The sequence below is a fragment of the Myotis davidii genome, unplaced genomic scaffold (genome assembly GCF_000327345.1).
Source record: "Myotis davidii unplaced genomic scaffold, ASM32734v1 scaffold205, whole genome shotgun sequence".
Lineage (NCBI taxonomy): Eukaryota > Metazoa > Chordata > Mammalia > Chiroptera > Vespertilionidae > Myotis > Myotis davidii.
In genome coordinates, this window is record NW_006297573.1 from 1,582,082 (window position 1) to 1,596,681 (window position 14,600).

General features: G+C 35.3%; 1 protein-coding gene across 2 annotated transcripts in view; it reads right to left on the minus strand.

Annotated features, from left to right (window-relative positions):
• The window catches only part of ITGB3BP (integrin subunit beta 3 binding protein), a 56,927-nt gene that overhangs the window by 19,686 nt on the left and 22,641 nt on the right, over window positions 1-14,600 (minus strand). For both annotated transcript variants that reach the window (XM_006773228.2, XM_015570162.1), the window contains exon 4: window positions 4,222-4,288. In XM_006773228.2, the coding sequence (XP_006773291.1) occupies window positions 4,222-4,288 (67 nt within the window). The remainder of the gene's footprint in view (window positions 1-4,221; window positions 4,289-14,600) is intronic.

Sequence of the window (14,600 nt, forward strand, 5' to 3'; positions counted from 1 at the left end):
AACCGCTCGCAATGACGTGCACTGACCACCAGGGGGCGGACAGTCGACCAGTCAACCAGTCACTATGATGTGCACTGACCACCAGGGGGCAGACGCCCCCTGCATGCACCGGAGGGGTCCCTTGGCCTAACCTGTGCCCTCTCACAATCCAAGACCCTCAGGAGATGTCAGAGAGCCGGTTTTGGCCCGATCCCGCAGGCCAGGCTGATGGACCCTACTGGTGCACGAATTTGTGCACCGGGCCTCCAGTGTTACATAATTATCATTTTTTCTTAGTGATTGGAATAATTAAGCTCTAGACTTAGCACGTTTGAAGATTATATTAACAAATATTATTGCCTATATTCACTATGCATTTAGGACTTATTTGTTACTTGTCTTAAGTTTCAGACCCTTAGACAACATCTACTCTATCCCCCATGCTCCATCCCCTGGCAACCAATATTTTATTCTGTCCTTTCGAGTGATTTTTTTTTAAGATTCTACATACAGACAGTCCTCGGGTTACGCTGGACTCGACATATGTCGTTTCGTGATTACGTCACCACCTCCCATTTATTTATAAAAAAAAAAGTTCTGTCATTTTGACGTATGTACATGTATGTGCTTTATGTTTTTTATTATTTATTTACCACAAGTAAAGGTCAGGAATTGTTATCTTTCTTTTAGATTTATTTACCACAAGTAAAGGTCGGGAATTGTTAATTTTTTTTTACTGTTTCACTTCATTACTGCTGTGTGTATGTGCTATGTCAGTGACATAGGTGCTTATATAGGTGGGTTCCGACTTACGGCAAAAATCATGTTACATTGTGCCATAGGAACGGATCTCCAACGTAACCCGAGGACCTACTGTATAAGTAATATCATACAGTATTTGTTTTTCTCCACCTGACTTATGCCACATAGCATAATGTCTTTGATCTCTACCCATATAGTTTCATGTGAATTTGAGGACAGGCTTTTCCATTTTTGGAAAAAATGATGGAATTTGATAGTGATTATAATAAATCTGTAGATTCATATTGGGTGGAGGTAGTAACATCTATTTTTTTTAAAAAATATTTTTATTGATTTCAGAGAGGGAGGGGGAGGTAGAGAGAGAGAGAGAGAGAAACATCAATGATGAGAATCATTGATCGGCTGGCTCCTGCATGCTCCCTCCTGGGGATCAAGCCTACCACCTGGGCATGTGCCCTGACCCGGAATTGAACCATGACCTCTTGGTTCATAGTTTGACACTCAACCACCGAGCCACACTGGCAGGGCATAACATCTTAATGATATTAAATGTTCCTACCCACGAACACAAAATGTCTTTCCATTTGTTTAGATCTTCTGTAATTACTCTCAGCAATGCTTTGTAATTTCAAGTGTATAAGTCTTTCATCTCTTTAGCTACATTTATTCTTAGGTATTTTATTCTTTTAGGTGCTATATAAATGGAATTGCTTCTTTAATTTCCTTTTCAAACTGTTCTGCATATACACTGAAATACAACTGACTTTTGTGTGTTGATCTTATACCCTGTAATTTTGCTGAATTTATTATATCTAGTATCTTCTTGTAAATTCTTTGGGATGACCTATATATAGGATCTATTTTGTCCTTTGCAAATAGAGTTTTATTTCTTCCTTTCCAATTGCTACTTGAAAGCTCACTGATATAGGACCTATTCTCTCTCTCTCTCTCTCTCTTTTTTTTGCTTTAAAACTTGAAATTTATTTCAGTTTTTGTGCAATGATACAAAATTACATCAAGTGGCATTCATAAAAGCTCAGTAAAACATTAGGTACTAAAAAATACTTATTAGACCAAATAAGCTTTAAAAAAATTAGTTAAGTTACAAAAGCCGAAAATATAAAAAAATGCAAAAACAGTGGCAATCTACTAATTGGGTAAACAAAAAAGAAGGGAAACAACTTCAACAATCAATCATTTATCTAACACGGTAGATTTCTAAATTAAAGGAATATCTATCAGAGTGTGAGGAGGCTGGTTGTGTTGGCAGCTTGAAACTACTCAGCTCAGACATGACCCCTTATCAGAGGAGTTTCTAACTTGGGATATTTAGGAAATTCACATGTGGCTTGTGGAACTAGCTGAGTTGAAATTCAGTCTTGGCACTGGATATACAGTTAAATTAAACCTGAAAAATCTCTTCCCAGGGTCCTTACTTAAGCAAGACCATGCCAAACACAACCTTCCTTGCAAGAGTTTTCAGCAAATAGCTATGCATAGGAGCTATTCTGAAAAAACGTGAGCTGTAAATTGATAGGTTCAGAAAAAGAAAGAAGGAAAAAAAACCTATAAAAAGTTAGATTAAGTGGAACTGTTTTAGGGGGAAAGCAGCAGGTAATTCTGGCTTGCTTACATGGTATCACTCTTGTCCAAAAACATTTCCTCCTTCATTGCCTCTTTTCACTTCTAAGTTTGTTATACTTCATACTATTGTATTAGATAGTCATTTGGTTTAGCAGTTAAGTGCTTTCAAATACAAGATTATATATGATCCAGAAAGTCTTAATTGCCATCGGCTTTCACTGTATGTCCTTTTGTACAAATTGAGACTTTTAAAAAAATACAAGTGGTTTTTAAAAATTGATTTCTAGACAGATAAGAAGGGAGAGGGAGAGATAGAAACATTAATGAGAGAGAAATATCAACATCAAACGCCTGCATCCTGCACGCCCCCCACTGGGCATCAAGCCTACAACCCAGACATGTGTCCTGACTAACTAAGAATCATACCGGTGACCTCTTGGTGCGTGGGTCGACGTTAAACCACTGGGCAACACTGGCTGGGCCTGAGGTTGTTTTTTTACTCTGTAGCTATATTGTTTATTTTTAAATATAGTAAGTTAAAAAATGCTTTTCTCATAATATCTAGTCGAGATAGATTTCACTGAGGAAATGGGAACTTTGATTAGGGTAAGGAAAGAGTAGTAATTTATAACAAAAATGTTTTGGGATAGGGCACATGGAAATATTTGGAGTTGGGGGGAACATGGCTAGGGAAAGCAGCTAGGAAAAGCAAATAAAGGGGTACAGTGATAAATGTAGGAGATGCCAAACAAGGGGACTTCTTTGAGAACTTCTTCCCGGCATCACTATTGTACTCTAAATGGCACTCACTTTCTATTTATTTAAAGCAGTTTAGCTACATTATGTAAAAAAACTGACTTGTGACCCTGACCTAGGGGTATAACTACAAATTACAACACTATTTATATGAAAAATTCATTCTGAGTTCCACTAAATGATTTAAAAACATTTTGAAACATTACCCACAACCCATTTATAAGTTGAGGGAGGTATCCTATATAATAAAGAGCTAATATGCTAATTAGACTGGACAGTGGAATGACCTTCCGGAATGACCAGTGGGTGGGGGATGGGGCCACAAGGCAGCTGGGGCCGAGAGGGCTGAGGCAGCCGGGGCTATGAAGGCCTACTCTTGCATGATTTTCATGCATCAGGCCTCTAGTATTAACATAAGACCATTATCTCACAATGGGTAGAAACTTCATTTTTCTCATGTCTATCCACCCATCATATTGTGTGGCACACAGAAGATATAGCTAAAAGGGTAAATGAGCTGAACATATGAACTACTACTTTGAAAATTTTTTTTTTTTAATTTTTTTTTTTTTACTTTGAAAATTTAATCCCTGTTCTTAATTCAATTTTTCTAGCCTCAGTGAACAAATATTCTTTCCCGAATATATAAGCAGTAGCTTTCTGCAGATAATGACTTCATCCAAGGCACCATTGGCAGTCCAATATGAATATGATTGGTTGCTGGCATGTTGCCTTCTAGGTTCCTCTAGATCCCTTACTCTGCTGGCTTCACTGTATTCTTAGCTCTTGAACCAGCTATTTGGTAGGCATTGTGTTCCCAGACAACATAAATGTAGAAGTCTGATTTATGTAAATCTGAAAAGAGTGTGTTCCTCAGTTTTACCTTAAGCTGGTCTCTTATATATAGGCTGGGAAAACTGGGCTCAATGAGTATTAAAATTAAGGTATCATATATCACCATCATATGAACATTGTAAAACACATCACAAATAAAGTATTTTACTTCTCTAAGAAAGAATACTTCAACTCAGGTATGACTATTTATTAATGTCTGCAAAGAAATGATTTCTCTTAAATTATCACTAACAAATATGATCCTTTTCTTTCAAGACGTGTATATTATTTCAAAAATAAACTTACTCATCATCTTTTGTCGTAGATATATTTCTCTGGGTTAAACTGAGATGATTCAATTTTTTTTTCTTTCCTATACATGTACAATAAAAAGAAGAATGTAAGGAGAAAATTGTCAAATTTTAAATAAAATTTTGATCACCAAATTTTAAATAAAACGGTAGACAAAAGAAAGTAGGAAAAGAAAAAGTATCCTGAAATTTGCTATGAGAAAAAAATTCACTATTATGGATAACTTCCCAATAACTATTTTATGTTTTTCATTTATTATTATTCTATTTTTATCCATGATGACATTATATAGAGAAAAACAATTGTTTGAAAAAAATGTCCACTGGGGCTTAGTATATTGAAGAGAAAACTAGAAAAACTAAGGTATCCTTCATATGTGTGCAGGGTTAAATTATGTTTGATTTCATAGCTCTAGTAGAACATGATGTTTACACTTATTAGAGGTCAAGTAAATGATTGTTTAATGAGCTAACCATTTAGTTGTTTGTTCTATAGTACTTTATAGTACAATATACACTACATATTTTAAAAATACTTGATGTATAACAAGTATTTGAGGACACAATAGCATAAATATTCTCAGTGTCTTACATATGTGGCCTTTGATAAATGTTTATTGAATGAATAAACAAGCAAATTAATGAATAATCCAAACTCTTTATTTCTAAAATCAAATAGAAAAGTGAAATCATTTTCTAAATGTATAAATGATAACACCCCCTGCCCTCCCCACACATACTACTACATATTTTTATATAATTCCATTTGTTTAATAATTGGCACAGGAACTATTATTTACTCAATGTTTTCATTATTTTTCTAAAAATTTGTTTCCTACAATGTATGGCGAAAAACTATCTGACTCGCCAACAGAAATATAATGTGTCACTTAACGTAATTTAAAATCTAAAAATTTTTAAAAAGGAAAAATAGGTGAAATAAATTTTAATATTCCACTTAACCCAATATATCCAAAATATAATTTTAACATAGAATATAAAATGATTAGAGATAATTATTAATATTCTTTTCTCACACTAAATCTTTGCTATGTGGTATGTACTTTACACTTATGCACATCTCAATTCAGATGAGCTACATTCTAAATGCTCTATATCTACATGTACCGAACAGTATAGCTGTAGGCAAACACTGTTGAAGGATCCAATACTTCCCAATGAAATCAAATATAGAGGTAAAGTGAAGCAACTTTTAAAAAATTTCAAATGTAATTTATTAACATATTAAGAAATAGATTGTCTGGAATAGACTTTCCAATACTGGTTTATATTTTTTCTTCATTTAATTTTTATTTCATTAATCTTACTTGCTCCTATTACTAGGGGGAAACGTATTTAAAATATATTTTCTATGCTCTGGTATTTATAATTTTATTGAGTAAGGTCATTCAGAAACTGATTAATAATAATTTCCACATTTGTTGCTTTTAATGTATGCTTTCTCTCAAAAAATTATATCGTAACTAAGTTGTCATTTCAAAATAGACTTTAATGCCAAAAAGCAAAACTTATGATTTAGAAATTTTGCTAAAGTACTAATTACCTCCTTTGTTTAACTTTTCATTATATGACTTGTCTGTATCCTTAAATTCCAAACAGAATAAATTAATATGGTTAAGAGTTTATTTAATGAAGGATAGAAGGGTAAAAAGGTAACATTTATGATTTTGGAGAACTTTGAGGAAATAAGTCTATTAAAATCTGTCTCTCTAAAGAAAAAATTAAGCTGGAAATGTATGTTTTGTAGAAAATCACTTGTATCAAGTGAAAATCCATGATACATATTAAATTTTATTTAGAAAATTAATATTAACTAATTTCCTGAATTTTGTACTGTGCTGTCTACATTCAATAAAGCTCCCCAATTAAATATTAAAATTAATCTGTTCTTGCCCTGGTCAGGTAGCTCAGTTGGTTAGAGCTTTGTTCCTATATACCAAGGTTTCGGGTTCAATCCCTGATCAGGACACATATAAGAATCAGCTAATGAATGCATAAATAAGTAGAACAACAAATTGATGTTTCTCTCTCTCTCCTCTCTCTCTCTCTCTCTCTCTCTCTCTCTCTCTCTTCTTTCCAATGTCTTTCTAAAATCAATAAATACAAATTTTAAAAAAGTCCTGGCCAGTGTGATTCAGTTGATTGAGCATCATCCCATGCACCGAATGGTCACTGGTTGGATTCCTGGTCAGGGCACATGTCCAAGTTTCAGGCTCCAACCCCAGGAAGGGGTGTGCAGCCAATGGATGTTTCTTTCTCTCATCTATGTTTTGTTGTTTTTTTCTCTCTCTCCCTCCCTCTCTCACTCCCTTTCCTTTCCTCTCTTTCTAAAAAAAATAAACAAAGCACACACACACACACACACACACACACAAACAACCCTCAATAAAAACATATTTAAAAAAATAAATAAAATAAATTATTCTGTCCTTTTAACTTATAATTAATTTTCACATTTTAGCACCAGTCAGTAATGTTAGGTGAGAAACAGTAAAAGAATGCGTTATTTAAGATTTCACCAGTTGTTCAATACCTTTCTATACATTTTTATTATTGTAAGAGGATCAATCAAATCTCATCCTATAAAATGTAATCAACAGCATTAATCTTAATCTTGTCATGGAAGGGCTTATGTTTATGATATATATTTCCAATTGTTAAATAGGAGGAGTATTAATGTCACAAAGAATAACATCTGGACCAGTCATCAAAGACTTGAATAGACTCTAATACATTACAGTGGTTCTCAACGTTGGTTGCACATTAGAATCACCTGGGAATCTCTTTAAAATCCTGATTTCTGGGCCTCATCCTCCAGAAATTCTGTTTCTTTGTTATGGAGTGGGGCCACAACATTAGTAACAAAGAAACAGAATTTCCGGAGGATGAGGCCCAGAAATCAGGATTTTAAAGATTCCCAGGTGATTCTAATGTGCAGCCAACATTGAGAACCACTGCTCTAATGTCATTAAGAGTCTTCTAGTTACTTAATAATTACTTTCCTTTATTTCATTCCATTCTGTTAGCAATGAACATACACTAAAGGGCTGTGGATTCTATATGGTCTTTTTCTTGCTAGGTAATAAACAGTTATATCACCAGTATATTACCTGTGTACTTGATTTCCTTTAAATGTAACTTTGCAAAACACTGGTAATAAACATGCCATCACTAAATCTGGATTCCATTCAAAATTGTATTTGGACTTTCCAGTAAGGCTCCAGGGAGCCTTTTCACTAACTAATGAGGATAGCTTTCAACAGATCATAACATTTAGAAATACAACCAATGATGATGATGATAATGGCTAATATATAATATTTTTAGGAGTAGGCACTGTTTTAAATGTTACGTATATTAACTAATCAATCTGTACAACTCTAAGGCAGTCACTCTTATTCTCATTTTACAGATGAAGAAATAGAGGCACAGAATGGTTACATAATTTATCCAAGTCCCTAAAGCTAGTAGATGGCAGTCAGGATCTAAACCCCGCCACCTGGCTACAAAGGCTGTGCTCCTAACCACAATGCTATGCTTTTTTACTAATAGATTAAAGTTCAAACAGGTTTAGGCTAGTATCATGATGCTACTAGATAGATACACATACTTTATAGCATCATTTAATTCCAAATCAAAAGTTATGACTTGAGAAAAACCTTGATTGACCCAGAAAGATTCAAATTATTTGTGTAAGGTGTCACTACTAGTTAGCAACTTTTTTCTAAGACAGTTTGCCAGATCAAATTGGAGTTTGTAGGCTATAAGGCAAACGAAGTCCTGTTATTATTTTAGTTAATCAAATTAATATTAGTAAACAAGTGTGGAGAGTGAAGAACCTTTTAGAGAATTAATTCATGGAAAAATAACAATGTAAATGGCACTTTTTAAAATTCAAAATACCTTTACTGAGTCCCATAGAAGAAAATATAGTATTTTTAAAATATTATGTATATTATTGAATAGAAAGGTATCAATGAGAATATTGGAATTGCATTTTATATGCTAAAACATTAATATTTGAGAAGCAACAGAATGATGTTTTAAAATCTTTCATCCAAATTAGATTGTGGGCCACATTAAGAAGCATTTGGTGCACATATCTCAAATTGCCAATCATATAGTTAAACTAATATTAGTTTATCAGCTCTTTTGAAATATGTATCATGTGTTCATTCTTCCACTTAAAAAAATCAGTCTTGCCAGAGACTACTATTTGATCAGTCTTTTCAAAAAACCTTCTTTTAATTTTGTTGCTTTTCTTTATTATTGCCTGTTTTCTATTAATAATCTCTGTTCATATCTACCACTAGAGGCCCGGTGCATGAAATTCATGCACTAGGGGAGGTGTCTCTCAGCCCAGCCTGCACCCTCTCCAATCTGGGACCCCTGGGGGGATGTCCAACTGCCAGATGTCCACTGCAGTTGGGACATCCCTCTCACTATCTGGGACTGCTGGCTCCTAACTGCTTGCCTGCCTGATTGCCCCTAACTGCTTCTGCCTGCCAGCCTGACACCGCTTAACCGCTCCCCTGCCAGCCTGGTCACCCCCAACTGCCCTGCCCTGCCAGCCTGATTGCTCCCAACTGCCCTTCCCCGCCAGCCTGATCACCCCTAACTGCCTTGCCTCCTGATCTCGCCCCAAACTGCCCTCCTCTGCCAGCCAATTTGGTTCTGATTGGTCAGTTTTTATGTCAGTCAGCGTCAAAAGCCCTGCCTCCTAGAAAGCCATTGGCCCCTCACACTTCACCCAGGTTTGGTTCTGATTGGCCGGTTTCTATGCCAGTCAGTGTCTCTGGGCCTATCAATGGGGCATGATCAGAAAGGTGGAGGCCTGGAGAGAAATGGAGGCGTGGCTGCTGACCAAGCCCGGAGCTAAAGAGAGAGGCAAGTGCTGATCAACAGCTGCCACAGAGGCTACAGATCAGACCCTGCTTCTCTCTTCAGGCCTCTCTCTGGGCCTGATTCACAGCCCCCTCAGCAGTCAGTGCTGGGTCAACATGCCTGCAGCCATAGCAGTCAGCGCTGACTGCAGGACTGACTTCGGGTTGATCGAGCCTCGTAGTCGTTGCAGATGTGATGGACCCAGGGTTTTTATATATTAGAATTATTTCCTTTCATCTACTTTTTCAGGTTTGTTCTATTGTTCTCTACTTTTCTGAGTTGAATGATTGGCTCCTTTTTTCAATTATTCTTCCTTTTTAAATATATGTATTATAAGCATAAAAACTGTTTTGAAATAATGCAATATTTAGGTATAAAATTTTTTTCTAAGTGTTGACATGTTTTCATTATCATTCAATGTCTAAATATTTTATACTTTCCATTATGATTTTTCTTTTATTAAAAAATACATTTTTATTGATTTCAGAGAAGAAGGGAGAGGGAGAGAGAGATAGAAACATCAATGATGAGAATCATTGATCAGCTGCCTCCTGCACACCCCCTACTGGGGATCGAGTCCGCAACCCAGGTTGTGCCCTTGACTGGAATCAACCTGGGACCCTTCAGTCCTCAGGCTGACGCTCTATCCAGTGAGCCAAACCAGCTAGGGCTGATTTTTCTGATCAATAAATTATTTACGAGTTTTTTGGTTTCCAAACACATGTGCTAAAATTTTTAGAGGGCGGTCTTTTTATTATTGATTCCTAATGGCATGAAATTTTGATCAGAGAATGTGATCTGTATAACAGCAATTTTTAGTACAATGAGACTTCTTTGTGACTCCAAACTAGTTATGTTTTTGTAAAAGTTCTGTGTGCTTTATTTTTTTGTTAATCCTCAGCCAAGGATATTTTCCCCATTGATTTTAAGGGAGAATAGAAGCAGGGTGAGGGTGGGGGAGGGGCGGGCAGGGGTGAGGCCGGAAGGGAGAGAAAGAGAGAAAGAGAAACATCAGTGTGAGAGAGACACATCGATTGGTTGCCTTCTGCATGCACTGGACCATGGCCGGAGACTGAACCTGCAACCCAGGTACGTGCCCTTGACAGGGAATTGAACCTGAGACCCTTTGATGTGAAGGTGACACTTTAACCAAGGAGCCACACTGACCAGGGCTATAGGCTTTATTATATGTAGGTATTATCTTTGTTTGATCATTAGATCAAGATTGCTAGTTGGGTTCAAACTTTTTATCCATTCTATCAGCTTTTAAGAGAGGAAAAAAATCTCCTACTATGGTTAGGGATTTGTAAATTTCCTCTTGTAAGGCTTTTTGTCTTGTTTGAGTTTTTGTTTTACGTGCAGAGGTTCAGCATTTTCTGGTATTGAATCTTTCTTTCTCTAAAAATGTAAAGATTCCTATTATCTTCAATAAAGCCTTTTTGTCTTAAAGTCTGTTTTAGTCTATATTAATATTCTTATACCAACTATTAGCTTCTTTTAAAAGCTAATGTTTGCTTTGTTTTCTTTTTCTGTTCCATTTACATTTAATTGTCCTATGTCTTAAAATCTAAATAATAATATTAATAAAAATATAAATAAAAATATTAATAAAATAGCTAAAATATGTATTGAAACTTACTGTATGCCAGGCACTATTCTAAATTCTTTTATGCATTAAATAATTTAATTCTCGTAATAATCCTGACAATTTCCCCACTTTATAAGGAAGCAAACAAAAACGCAATTAAAAAGTCAATTTACAGATTTTCCAACTGCTCCCTGAAAACTACAAGGACCTTAAATCACTAACTCCTTTATGCTCCATCATCTATTTTCTGTGCTATTATGGAATATTATTTGTTTTTAACTCACCACAGGTCATATTGTTTGTCTTTTGCTTTACAGTCAGCACATTCGTATTCATATTTTAGTCATTAAGTTTACAATTAAGAATTACTAATTTGTTTGCTAATTAATTTTTCACCAGTATGCTTTGCATTCCATCCTTTACCTGAGGTTTGGTTTGCTTCTTTTTTTTCCTTTAAATATATTTTATTGATTTTCGTCAGAGAGGGAGAGAGAGAGAGAGCAAGAAACATTGATGAGAGAGGAACATCGATCAGCTGCCTCCCGCACATCTCCCACTGGGGATGTGCCCGCAACCCAGGTACATGCCCTTGACCAGAATCGAACCCGGGACCTTTCAGTCTGCAGGCCGACGCTCTATCCACTGAGCCAAACCGGTTTCGGCTGGTTTGCTTCTTATACAGTACATTCTTCAGTAATCCTTTCAAGGGAGTATCTGTTAATAGTAATTCTTAGACTTTATCTGAATATACCTTTATTTCATCTTCACTTCCTGAATAAAAAAATCAGCTGTGTTTTTAGGCTGGTATTATTATTCCATTTCCTATTGTAATGATGGGAAGTCTACTATCAGTCTGTCATTACCTTGTAGGTAATTTGTCTTTTCTCTGGTTGCTTTTAAAATTTTATCTTTGCCCTGACCGGTTTGGCTCAGTGGATAGAGCGTTGGCCTGCGAACTCAAGGGTCCCGGATTTGATTCTGGTCAAGGGCATATGCCTTGGTTGCGGGCACATCCCCAGTGGGGGGTGTGCAGGAGGCAGCTGATCGATGTTTCTCTCTCATCGATGTTTCTGGCTCTCTATACCTCTCCCGTCCTCTCTGTAAAAAATCAATAAAATATATTTTTTAAAAATTTTTTCTCTTTGTCTTTAATGCTCTAGAGTTCAGCATGATATGATTAGGAATGGATTTGTTTTAGTTCATCCTGCTCAGACTAAGCATACTACCCTAATCTGAAAATTCCCTTTTTTCCTTAATTATGAAAAACTGATGGACAGACAATAGTGTGGTGAAAGCCTGGTTAGGGAGTGGGAGTTGAAAGGAGGGGGGTCAAGGGGCAAAAAAAAGGGGGACATCTGAATACTCTCAACAATAAAGATAGATAAAAAACTGAGAATTCCATAGAGCCTTTGTTTAATATGGGTTAGATCTACCAATCTTTACCATATAATAAATTAAAATAGAGAACATTAAAAAAAAAGAAAGAAAAACGGATAGTCGTATCTCTTATAATACTGGTTATGCCCTATTCTCTCTACTTCCTCCTTGTGGAACTCCTATTTGACATAGGTTGGAGCTTCTTCCTCTATCAATTTTCTGCATTGTTTGATCGTATTCTCTTTATATCTCTGTGATGTTACACTGTTGTAGTATGGGTGATTTCTATAGATCTATTATGTAACTTACAAGCACTCACTTTAACTATACAGATTTATTGTTTATCCCTCTACCTTAATTATCTAAAAATAAGTCTGATGCATTCTTGGGAGTAAAGGAGAGAAAAAATGTACCATTCTTCCTCTCCTCTGAAAAGCAAAACAGTTTGGAGAAATTTGCTAAGGGGGAAGAGAGGGCAGCAATACAATGACACTCACATACATATATAATACATATGTATATGTATATATGTAATGATAAATAAATGAATATGTATGCTGTAGGGAGTGGCTATAGGGTTAAGCCTCCAACTGACCTGTTGGCAAAGCCACAAACAAGTCCCAGCTTAAAGGGCACAGTCCTCTTAGCATAATTAAGCTTGACCTTATAAGCTCCCTAGATCCTTCCTAGGTAGCTAATGGGCTGCCAAAACAAGTGAATTCACAAGAACATTGTAACTATGGTGACCACTACCTTGTTTACCTCTGGCTATAAAATAAAGGCTCAGCTTGCTGTCTGTATCTCTCTCTGTGGCCTCAGGCAGGCACAGGAGAAAAACTCTCTCTCTGTGGCCTCAGCCAGGTATAGGAATAATGACCTAGAGTAGACCCAGCTTATTCTCTTTGTCTGTCTTTTCTTTAATCCTTTGCCACCCCCCATCAGGCTCACCGAACCCTTGGCTGTGTTGCCACAGCACAGTATGTGTGCTTATATCTTAAATGTATGAGGTGGAATGGGTCACCTCATTTTTGGCCCATGCAGAGTAAGTAGAGGGATGACGTAGAATCAGATTTTTCCTCTTTTCATAACTACAAATGGATTTACATTTAATATTAAGTCATCTGTTGACATACAACATGGTTCAGATGTATATAGAATATACATATCAATACCTGGAACAAGGGTATTCCAGACTGAGAGAACTGTAAGTACAATGACCTTGTGGTGGAAAGTGGCTCAGCATGATTAACGAATAGCAAGAAAGAATAGCTAAAGTAGTGTAAACTTGGGAAGGTTAGTAGAGAATGAAGCAGGTGATATGCTCAGGTATTAGATGATGTATGGCCTTAACAATCATAATAAGGTTTTGAATTATATCCCAAGTATGATAGGAAGTGAGTAGTACCTCAAATGTCCTTGAAAATGTTAGATAAAAGTGTGTATCAAAATTGTACCTTATGTTTTGTATAATATTTAAAAAGTGAGGATTGTTAATAGAAGTTATGACTTCATTTGGAACTTAATTTACTTCATAAGAGTTAGGCTTTCTTATACATATTTCTAAAATATGTATAAGATGACATAATCTGATATAAGAGCCTAGACAGAATTCTCCTACTTTGAGACTTCTGTGAGAGACATATAACAAAGAGTATATAAAACACAGTTTTAATGAATAATTATAGTGAACCAGTATAGCCACAAGATCGACTAAGAAATAGAATATTACCAGCTCCCCAGGAAACCTTGCTCTATGACTTTTAAAAAAAGAGCTTACTTAGTACTATAATCTGTGATAATTATCCACTTAAATGTCAACTGGAATCATGTGACCAGTCTTCTTATAGGCAAAAGGAATGTTCCCTTAAGTCCATATTTAATTTCAATATGGAAATTAAATACAGATCCACTTAAAATCTATTCACATTTCACTATAGAGAAGTGTCATCTTTAAGGCACTAATTTTTATTTTTAAACATAAGTTATATCAAGTGTATAAAAAACAACTATAGAACTTGAAGAAAATGTATACATCTTCATATATTTTTGTGAAAGCAAATCTAACAGTGATAGTTTTAAGATAAAAAGCATTTGATTAAAGTAAAATAAATGTCACTTAAAAGTTTAAGATCTCATTATGGGTTTCATTACAACAAATTAGGTAAAATGAGAAGACTTCTTTGTTTCTGTGTAGCTTCTAGTATATGCTTAGCACTCAATAAATGTGAAACAATAAAATATGAATTAGGCTAATCACAGCATATCTTAAGTATATTTTATTAAATTTGAGCCTACTTAAAATTTTATATTATAGAAACCTGACATGCCACTGATTCATAACCTTTCCAGTATTAAAAATTAAACCTATGAAATCTAGATTTCTCTATCTTTTAAATAAACATTTAGCAATAAACTACCAAAGAAGAAAAAATATGTACGGTAAAATGTAAACTAACAATAATTTAAAATAAAAAAATTAATATTAAATTAGGTTATTCTCTTAT